This window comes from Pogonomyrmex barbatus, unplaced genomic scaffold, assembly GCF_055798465.1.
Source record: "Pogonomyrmex barbatus isolate J1 unplaced genomic scaffold, ASM5579846v1 scaffold9, whole genome shotgun sequence".
NCBI classification, from domain to species: Eukaryota; Metazoa; Arthropoda; class Insecta; order Hymenoptera; family Formicidae; genus Pogonomyrmex; species Pogonomyrmex barbatus.
Window position 1 is genome coordinate 3,231,727 of NW_028297193.1, and position 11,646 is coordinate 3,243,372.

The 11,646-nt window shown below is 34.5% G+C and overlaps 1 protein-coding gene across 1 annotated transcript; it reads left to right on the forward strand.

Annotated features, from left to right (window-relative positions):
• Window positions 1–949: 949 nt before the first annotated feature.
• LOC105428556 (uncharacterized) lies at window positions 950–7,666 on the forward strand. The gene is made up of 3 exons (XM_025218595.2): window positions 950–1,030; window positions 3,097–3,421; window positions 4,521–7,666. Exons 1-3 carry the CDS (start codon window positions 1,010–1,012, stop codon window positions 4,733–4,735), a joined length of 561 nt encoding a protein of 186 aa, XP_025074380.1. The 5' UTR covers window positions 950–1,009; the 3' UTR covers window positions 4,736–7,666.
• The last annotated feature ends 3,980 nt before the right edge of the window (window positions 7,667–11,646 follow it).

The window sequence follows — 11,646 nt, forward strand, 5'->3', positions numbered from 1 at the left end:
GGCTGTAGTGCATATCTCACAGGAAGAAGGAAGCCATTTGCAGTGCCAGCTGAGAGGAAGGAAGCGATTTAATGCGATCTCCTAGATCATTTTTCAATGCACGCTACATGAAGATGCACTGTCTATTAATACGTAATCGGTTTTATGACATAGCGAGTCATCGTGAAACGCCATTTGGAACTCGTGCTGACTCTTGCAAAGTGGAACGCGCAGGGCCGTCAATATAATTCATACGTCGCAAACAAGGAAATAAATAGAATTTCTAATAAAGGAAAATTTTTTAAATTTTATTTAAATAATCTGAATATTCAGATCTGCAAATTAATTTAGACGAAATAAAAATATTTATATCAAACTTAAATTTTTAAGAAACGTAACATTGCATTTAGAAGTATTGAATTAAATGTCTTTAATGAACAAAAATACAAATTTTTAATAATTATAGCTTAATAATAATAGCCTGTATTTCATAATTAACTCATTTTATAAGAATCCTTCTAGAATCTTTAAAGAAATTAATATTATAGTATTATAATATTATAGTATTATTATAGTATTATTGTTAATGTTAGAATATAATAAGCTTGTAAAAACGTAATGATAATAATTTTTTCAGAAAAATTTATTATCATATAGATATATTAACACAGTATTGCTTTTTTGTTTATCTTTTTTTGTATTTACATTTTAAAATATTAAATATTAATGTAAATATAAGTATGCATATATGTGCGAAGCAGTAATGCTTAATTTTATTGCTTTATTCATAGTTTATTATTAATCACTTTCTATTTATTAACAATCATATGATTTGACATGTCGATGCGACGTTTATTTGACTCGGAAGTGCATCTTCACGTGGACATCTGCATAAACAATCGGAACCGGAACCGGGCGCGGATGTAAGTGCGTATATGCGTGATGGTGTGTATACAGAGCGAGTCAGTATAAAAGCGTAGAAAATACGCTGGTAAGTTGCAGTTCTCACCTAGCCGCCTGAAATACCGTAATGGTGAAGATGACTTTCAAGGTAGAGTGTCGAAACTCGTCGCGAAAGAAGGAAAAGTGACGCGAATCGGAGAAAGTGCTCGTTAAAGATTAGCTTCTCGATATACGAACGGAAAGATAGGAGAGAAAGAGAGAGTGAGAAAGAAAGAGAAGAGGAAAGGGAGGCGAAAAGGGAGAAAAAAATAAGATGAAGAGATAAAAGAGGGTAAAGAATTAAAGAGAGAATAAGGATAAAGGGCGATTTTAAACTGCCAGTAATTATGAATGTATAATTAGTCCGGTGATACACGTGCGCGAGGATCGTTGAAATAAATAATTGAGATAGAGAAAAAAAAGATAACTCGAGACGATTTTGTCAAAAATTTAAACAACGCCGTTAATATGAAATAAGATTAAAGTGTCCTTTGATATTTAAGTCCATTCGATGTGATTAGTTCGTTCAGTTGTATTGTCGCGAAATTTTTGTTAAAGGTAATGTTATCAATTCAAGCACAGTTGGGAGTGTTCGAGAGGTAGGTTTAGATTCTGGGATTAAACTTCATGAAAATTAAAAAGTGCACCATCTTGTAAGAAACGCTTCCTTTTAATTGTATTAAACGCTCCTTCTTTTCCTACTCGGCTAATCTTAAGATTTTCTCAACCTCAAAGGTTTTAGTTGTTGCATTATAGCCAAGAGTTCTATTATTTTCTCTCATATGTGCGTCTGTGTGTACATGTGCGAGTAAATACAATTCTTTCTTATATATTTTTCGCAAACTCGCGTTTTGCTTCTATTGCTGATAAAACTGATATTGTCGTGCTTTTAAAGCAAGTTTGTTATTCTAACAATAATTATCTTTAAAATTTGTTTGTAATATTTAATCTTTTATTTCAAATTTTGCGTAAATTATAATGTAATATTTATATCTCTGATAAATGGTAATAATGCATTAAATAAACATGGTATTGTAAAGTTTCATAACTTGATGTGTGCATATAAAATCTCACATAGCACATGTTAACATGCACATATTCTATCTCTTTCTGCATATTCCTGCTGTATTCTTAACTTGGACGTGTACTTATATATGTAATTATGCAAGCTGTACTTCTGTATTTTACATGTACAATTATTAAAATATATAGTGTCTATAAAATATTAACTTTGATCATATTTTTAGAAAATAATATACTTTATAATTTTTATTTATCATATTATTATAGTATACAATTAATATTTAACTTAAATATTCATTTTTAATAATATATAAATATATTATTATGTTTGTTGTTTTACATCTCGTTTTATCTTCGAAGACAGCATTGTTTAGTGTCAATTTATAATTAAAAATTCGAATGTCGAGTAAAAAACTAATTAAATAAATATAAATAAAAAATAAATAAAAAATTAACTTTTGTGAAAATTGATGAAGTGTACAAGTAAAAATGAAGGAACACATTTCCCAACGAATCACGTGCCTATTCCGCTCATTCAATCGAGTCACTTTTATCGGATTGGTTCGTGTTTGAACGTTGACGACCGGACTCTCGGGAACCCCGTAATTAAAAAAGAGAGGTCGATGAACCGTCCCTGACTACTCGATGTCGATGTATATCGTAAATTTCTAGAGTTTCATCATGGCATCGAGTGAGTTTGTATACATAGGCAACATCGATCGTATAGATCACGGTTACATTTCCATGCAATTTCGATTCCTCCAACATCCTACTAGCTTGAAATATCCCAATTTGTTTGTCTGTTTATATGTATGTGCATACACAAGAAACGCATTTCAGTAGAATACAAGAGAATTTAAATTACATCTTCTATTGCCCAACAATTTCCTTCTCGTAATCGATTCTACAACAAAAATTTTTTTTTCTAAAAGAAGCTTATTCTCGACAAAGAAGAAATTTTTTATAAACCAGGGTATTATAAAGACCCAGGGTAAATATGCCTAGCGCTTATGTAAATGAACCCTTTGATTCATAACACGTGCTATTTACAATTATGATCGATAACTATCAGAGCAGCGAAAGCCTCCTGCCATACCGAAGGTGAGTCTCCGGACAACACGACGCCGTCGACATAAACTTCTTGTGTCACAGGTCACCGTCGCACTAACCATCGGCCTCGCCCTGGCCGATCGATCAATCGCCGGCGTGATATCGTTGGACAGCCATGATCATCATGCCTCGGTGGCCAGCTCATACATGCATTTCCAAGGGCCGGTACAGGGTCCCGAATACGAGGTGAAAGTGCCGCACGTACCTGTGGACCATCTCGGCGAGCACAACTATCTGACTCACCACGAGCATCGCCATCACGACGGCTACACGGTCGACTACGTGGCGAAACCGAAGTACGAATTCTCGTACGGCGTCGAGGATCATCATACCGGCGACTTTCACGGGCAGAAGGAGTCCAGCGACGGTGAGTGAAAAGGACGAGTCACTTTTATGCCTTCGTGACTTTCGACAACGAGCCGGGCTTTTGAATGGCCGGCTACCTGTGGCTACACGCCGTTTATCCGATTTCCATCGTGGCTCGACTCTGCGCTCCGACGCTGACGTCGGCAAAAATTGTTACGGGTGAAAAGAAAATTGCATTTCCGTGGAGACTGCCCGCGAGCGCGCTCTCCGACACATCGAGAACACGAAAGTCGGCATGTGCGAACGTACTTCTGTGTACGTGTACGTGTACGTGTGTTCGCGTAAACTCTTTAGTTGGAACTACATTTTCTTACTTGAGACGTGAAGTTGAGTCGAAGAATTGTAAACCGACTTCAACAGCGCATCGGTGTGATTGCAGTTATACAAGAGAGTGTTCTATAGTGATATAAACTTACCGAAATTGTACAACTTTGCCGGTGCATTCCCTGACCAAGTTGGGAATCAATCTTTCACTAGTGAAAGTATTGAAGTATTTAGTTTAGCTTTTGAGTCACAAGTTATTCAAAGTGAAGACACCGCGGGAATTATTACACCTTATGAGCTCAAATAAATAAAGAGACTTTCGCGGCCGCATTTCAGGCTAACTTTACTTTAAAAAAATTTTAATTCAAATCTTGAATATATATACATCACGATTTTAATATTAAACATATGAAAAAATTATAAGAAGAAAATGTTCCCGATCAAACCTTTCCATCAAAGAATTGACTTTAAATTATTCACAAGATATATTCGCAAAGTTAACTGGAACATTTTACTAACACTTTGTACATCTGCAAAACTGGAATTATTTATGATTATATATATAGTATTGATATAACTATATAACACATTGTAAATTCTATTAAAATATTTCTACAAATATCATTAAGTTTGAGAAATAAGGAAAATCAATTCGCAATATAAAAAAAAATTTGAAAAAGATGAAACTGTTTTACAAAAAAATTATTAATATTAAATGGTTAATATATTTAGAATAATATGTTTAGAAATGACATTATTTTCAGGATTTTCTACAATCCCGAATAACATCAAGAAATTGTATTCTGTCTCTTATTCCGATATATTCCTTTTCGCAGGCCACAGCGTGTCCGGGGAATACACCGTGAAGGATCCTGGTGGCAGTCTTCGGATTGTCAGCTATCACGCGGACAAGGAAGGATTTCACGCAATGGTGCACACTTCCGGAAAGAATGATCATTCGGGTGGATCATATGGTGGTCAAGGGCACGACGAGACCCAAGGCCATCTTCACGAATACGCCGCCTTAGCCGCACACGCGGTATCGTATTGACAGAAAACGCGACCGCCATGACAACTATGACTGATCGCTCTTTGTACCTGGCACGAATAGATTTTTTCCTTTCCGAATCGTCAACGTTGATGTTTCCGTTTGTATACCAAAGGCGACAATGTGCTGTCCGTCCAACGTTACACGCAGGAGAACGTATCGTATATCATATTGTAAATATAGTTTATCCCCTTTACATACAATAAATGACATAAACTTGACGGAAAAATTCATGACTATTGCTTTTATATTATACAGATAGCAATAGCGCTCTGCTTTTTCCGATGTAGAATATAAAATTATTGACAAACCATGATAGACATGTGAAGTGCATAAATAAGGATTTACAAAATTAATAAAGATTTCCGATAAATAATTGACATTCATTTAATAAAAATAGAGGGACCAAAAATATTTTTTTATTGTTCATTTCTATTCTTTTATGCATACGACTCTTTTTACATTTATCGAAAACCTTTTAATTGATTAACATTTTAATCGAGCATATACGTTTATTTGAAAACTCACGTCGAAACGGATGAAAAGTTAAATATACAATATAAGCCACCCACAAGTTATAATTACTCAATTTGCGAAAATTTTTACGCTTTACTAAAATTACTCGATGGCCCAAATTCTGTTCGGATTTGTTAAAAAAAGCAATATAAAAATATTTGAGAATATATAACATATCTAAAAATACAATAAAATATACCATTTTATAGTTACAATATTCTTTATCGAATTTACTCAAAAAGTTATTAACAACAAGTTATTAACAATATTGCTATTTACATAAATTTTCATGCTGTAAAATCTGATGGGCGCGTATATTGAAAAGTTATATATATATTTTATTGCAAAATTATAGCAGAAACGCGCATCGACGTTACTCTCAAGCCGATTAAATAATTGTTACATGGATGATCTTGTTGTAGAAAGCAATATACGAGTACTGTGTTGTAGCCCGCTATTATAGCAACTCGGAAATGTAAAGTGACAATTATGATGCACGTGTGTGATGCAATTGCTTTAAAGTTCTGCCATAAATTATCTGCCGCATTTCAATGCCGCGGACGCGACGTAATATGCACATACCATAATAGCATGGAAGTCACATCGTTACGAGATAACACCTTATTACTCGGCTATCGATCATTAATTCCGGGAAGCTGCGTGGCGAAAGATCCGCGTGCGATATACGTAACGACGGGATACTCGCGGCATTACGGCGAGTATCGCGCTCTAATGAAAATAAACTGCTCGTAACAGGGGCACGAGTAATAACTTCTGATGCTCTGAAGTGCGAGGAGATTCCAATTGCCACTGATCACGGGGATTACCGGGGTAACGAGTGGCGCAAGGTCGATCGTCGGCAAAATGAAAATTTAGGTCACGGGATTGAATTAACCATTGAATATTATAGACGCGTTGGCTATCAGTTAAAAGTTGCCGTTAGCGATGGAGTTATAAAAGCAAACATGAAAAAATATACTCCTTTTCATGTTTTAATAAACGGCTAAAAAGCTCGTTTAGGATCCTTCTCTCTTCCTCTCACAGTACTCAGCTTTCAGCTTCGCACAGGTCGGGATAATTTTTTATAACCATTTCAAAGAAAGATATTTTTTCTATTATAAAGTGACATTTTGTCACAATAAATTTTGGAAAACGTAAGTTAATGAAATTAAAAAAAAAGACATATATTGCAAGAATTTGAAGACTTCAAATAATATTCTAAGTCAATAAATCACGACAGCTGTTTCAGAGACAATTATTCCATACGACATAGAAATAGAAGAGAAAGAGAAAGAGCCATTTAATTTGATCTTACCGTGTGGACAGGTTAAGATTGGTACGTCGTTAAATTATTGTGCAACTTGTGCAATCTCTCCGGTAATCACGAAACATCATTATCGAGAGTATTTCGAAGAAAAACGTAATCCGTTCGAGAAGCAATAGTACACACGACTCAAGGGAAGTTAAAAAAAAACACATTCTCGCTAACAATGGCGCAGATGTATGCCGATGAAAAGGTACTTGGGAGAAACACAGGATGGGAAATTGTACGACGCTAATGCTTTAAATATTACGCATATTACGTTATTGAACGATGCTTCCGAGAAGAATTCCTCGACACACGTGTTGCGATGAATCGGCTACGTACGTTCCAATAGGTGATGAATCTCATATTGATAAAATTGAATGCCGCGGGGTAAGGGAGCCGTCTAATAGTTTTATGCGCCGCTTTAAAATTTATGCTCGCGTGATGTATCAAAATTGCGCCCGCGTGACTTTACGTGCCGTCGTCGTTTCGTTTCGAACGGTCGCGATAACGACTGTACATGTAGATATTTCGGGGTGTTTGCAGCCCCGGGAGTCCGCCTGCGGCAATTTCCGCAGCACCGCGCGAGCTACTAATTACTGCTGGCATCGCGCTGATTATTCCTCCCGCTGGTGGCACCCTCAACAAATCGCTCGTGATCGAGCACCCCGTCGCCGCGACGTAAATGTCGTATGCTGTCTGACAAAGGAGAGTTATACGGTTTACCTCCGACGTGATCTCGAGCCGTGTTTGAGAGCATTAGAGCGAATTTCATCTTACCATAGCGTTACCGGGAATTATAACGTTCGACAGCATTAATCTTGTAAGAAATTTAAAAATTATAAAATTCATTATTAATGGACTAATTTTGTTTTCCCATAGTTTATAATAGATGCTTTATAATTATGAACGAAGTGAAATTATGAGAGGAGTATTTTATCGACGCAATTATAATTTTAATTATACACAGTAATGTGTAATCATGTTCAGATATGGATTTTGCCTAAAATATCTTCACGTTTTATCAACCGAATGATAACCATCGCTTACGCCTACGAACAAATTAATAATTCATATTGCTGATTGGAACGTACGGTTATCGCAATCAAGGTGTCTCGTCAATGTAACGAGAACATCGTGTATCGTGCTTTTATTTGTGTACTCGAAGCATTATAATAATTAAAATTCGAATATGCATTATGCAGCATCATATCACACACACACATATATATATATATATAGCTACGCAGATTGCAATAATTTTCTAAAAAACTTTACTAAAAATGCTTCAGAAATAAAGAATTTCTAAAAAAATATCTACAGAATTTTAAATTTGTAATTTTTTTAAATATTTTAATTCTTTACATAATAAAAAAATGAAATTAAATATTTTTCTGAACAGAATAAACTACCATAAAATTTTATTATGATTATATTTTTATAATTTTAAAATATGTCTCGCGCGTTTTGAAAATTATTCTAATTAAACAATTATGATAAAATATATTGACAATTATAATGCAATTGACAGAGTCAATATTTAGTTATTTATTATCATAATATTTAAGAAAACATTTTACAATTATAAATCAAAATATGGCAACAATTTTCTCATAATTTGCGCAATTATGCACGTTAGCTCGTTAACACGATTGTAACACTTTTTATATCTAATATCCAAGTTTTTTCCATGTACCCAGAGAAACATATGTGATGTGTCTTGAATATTCCGGAAAAAGATTGTACATGATGTACTTGCAATGCTCGTCTCGACTCGACCGTAAATCCACGCGCGGTTAGCGGGTTCGGTATAAAAAAGTACGAGGTGTAATTCGTCTCGCGGAATAGCATAGGAAAGTAGACAACCGATTGGTGAGTCGTAATTTTTGCAAGCTATTTTCTGCGTCCGTTCGCAGCAATAAATTATTTTGCGTAATACTGGCGGATCTCGCGTGGTCAAGAAATGGGGATCGCTGAATATAATAATCGCACATAAATAATAGCAGGACTCAATATAGCAGAACTACTCGCCAATATTATAATACTTTTTGTGAATATATTAGACACTTAAAAAAAATATATATATAAAACGTACTCACAACGTACAATGAATAATTAATAATAAATTTATCAACATATTTTAACTTTATGACGTAAATTTATTTTTAATAATTTAAAAAAGTTTGAATATGCAAACAATGAAATTTTAAAAGTATGGACAAAGTAATATTTAAAAATATAGGAAAATATTACTTTTATCCGATACATTATAACGTTTATACAAAAGTAGTTAGTTTCCAGCTTTTATTGGCAAACTATAACCAAATGTAATATAAAAATTGCAGATATAACAATTAAGTTTATTTAGAACAAATATCCATTTATGACTTCGTGACCATTTGAACGTACAATTTTAGAAATCAAATTTTGTAAGAGAACAAACTTTATGTTTGTGTTTCCATTTTAAAACCTTAATATTATTAAGAACAATTTGATCTTGGGATAGTCAACTTTTATTTTGCGATATTTGTCATATTTTGCGCGGTTGAAAAATAACAGGAAGATATTACTAAAACGATAAATTTGCCGATAGTTACGCGAGCAAATATTTTTGGCTCGTGCAGGCCGTTCAGTAATAATTAGAGTTAATAGATGGTTTCAAATTGCCGTTTAACCACATGTAGTAATCATAAAAATCTAGAAAATTTAATAATTTCGGAAATTTTTATTAATTAAAAGAAATTATGTTGTTTAAAGGTTTCCACATACTACATTTTTTATCGTATATTTTGTGAGTTTAATTTTTAAACCTAGAACTAAAAACATTTAAATACGAAAAATTATACATATATTTTTTTCAAATATATAATTATGAACTATTTTATATATATATATATATAATGATAGTTCATAATTATATATTTAATTAATATAAAACAGAAATATATATATATATATATATATATATATATATATATATTTCTATTTTATATTAATTAAAATTTTAAATACACTCACATATATTTATGGTTTAGACTTTCTTAATTTTAATTAAAATTACACGCAAAATACGTACTCACTATTATATTCATATTCTTCTTCAATAATTTTTATCGAGATTTTACTCTTTTTTTATTTTGAGTAACTTTTCGTAACAAATTGTAACAAAGTATTTATCCCTCGCAACAATTTGTTCAGATTACAATTAACAAATGTATAAGCGTACACATGCACGCGCCGGCGTGCGTGCGGAATTGGCAATCGGTACGCGGCCTACAGGCCACATCGGTATTTCCCGGCCGATTGAAATACGAGTCCCCGGTTTCGACACGTATAGCGGTATCGGCCATTCGGCCGCTTCCAACGGCAAACCTATCGATTATCCGCGGCCGCGCGTTTCTATCACACTCCGTCCATTTGCAAACTGATTCATTATAATTGTAGCGTCAAAGTGGCCAACGTCCGCTGATGTATGCGTGATTTCACGCGCGGTATACCGCGCGGGGTGGAGGGGGGGTGGAGGCTTGTCGTCGGGCTTGTCATCGCGCAGTACGTTTACGAGTTTATTTTACGAAATAATCCGGCCGGGCTATCGTGCGATAAATCGTTCCTCGAGTTTTATCTCGTAATTGAATTCCCCGACGTGGCGGGGGTTAACGTTAACGTTCGCACGTTACGCGGAACGACAGGTTGCGAAGAGCCTGTAACGTGGGGATCTTCATGCTGCCGCCCTCTCGGAAATTGACGCTGCGTGTTATTTACACGCGTTGTCCAATGGGAGCATTATTTTGATATTATTTATCATGTTTATGGCAGGCAGTTTATAGGGTAAACAGCATATTACGTATCTGTAAATTGTATGGGCGTAGTTCGTCGGAGGACCTCGTTTAACGGCCATTGTTTATTTTAGTAAAATTACTATTGTTCGAGCATAAATATCGCCTTTGTTATTACTGTCTATTTTTGATTGAAGTATTTAGCATTCGCAATGTATTCAGAAATACTTTGTGAAAATCAACAGAAATATAAGTAAATGTGGGAACTCGCAAGTCATTACCTATTTTAATATTGTCATTGCTATTGTTTAAAGTTTACATTACGTCTACTTATAAGTAGTACAAGTGACTACCGGGTGTCGAATACCTTTCTGTACATAAAGGTTCTAAATATAAGATTGAAATCTAAAGTCCTGACAAATAAAAATGTCGAGTTCATTTAACAATACCCGTGTTATAAATGAATTAAAGTTGGCCTAAAGTTTGCAGTAACATTATTAAACGCGTAATTTAAAGGTAGTTTTAAGGACGGGCCGAAGAAACTTTACGCTGTCGACTGTTTTTCTAACCGCCCTGGAGATAGCGAAGAATCCCGCGTTAATAAGCTTTATTTTTACGGAGCGGCTCGGGGCCGCGAGTTAAACTTTCCGTGGGTTTTTCTCTATTTAATTTGGAACGCGTCAGATGGTTAGCAGTACAATGTTCGCAAAGTAGCTAAGTGGTTCAATTGCGACGCGGCACGAAGCGCGGGTCCGGCTATGGTCTACTGCCATAGCTCGTGGAAAGACTTTCACGTGGACCGTGTGTGCCAAAGTGCCAAACGGAAGTGACAAATTTTCGGGGCGGAGGGAAGTATAAGAGAGAAAAATAATATATTTATATATTTCTCGTCGTTGGACGTTATCGAAAGTAACGTCACCGAAATAACATGAGAATCGACCGCTCATGAAAATATATTGCCGGATCGAACCGTTGAATTGACTACATTACTTTAATTTTTCCTAATTTTTTGAAGTATTATTTACTTGGAAATAAAAGCCAAAAATTGACAAACGTCTTCTTTTTATCTCTTACACAAGCGCGTGCGTACACAGTGCGTAGATTCAGTGACAATATTTTCTGTACTAACGTTAATTAATATAACATATTAGATATATAATATTGCAAAAATGTTTAGTAAATGTTCCATTTGTTTCAATTCTAAAAATGTCACTATACTAATTTAATTTATTATCTTATGTTTCTAAAAAATGTGTTTAATTTGTAAGCATTTTTTTCGAATTTTTTATTGAATATTTTAATTGACACAGACATTA

Bases quoted from the DNA above. Each gene is read 5' to 3' on its own strand.
- LOC105428556 (XM_025218595.2), top strand. From the start codon at position 1,010: ATGGTGAAGATGACTTTCAAG. The intron at 1,031-3,096 runs GTAGAGTGTCGA...CTTGTGTCACAG, and splicing joins TGGTGAAGATGACTTTCAAG to GTCACCGTCGCACTAACCAT. The intron at 3,422-4,520 runs GTGAGTGAAAAG...TCCTTTTCGCAG, and splicing joins GCAGAAGGAGTCCAGCGACG to GCCACAGCGTGTCCGGGGAA.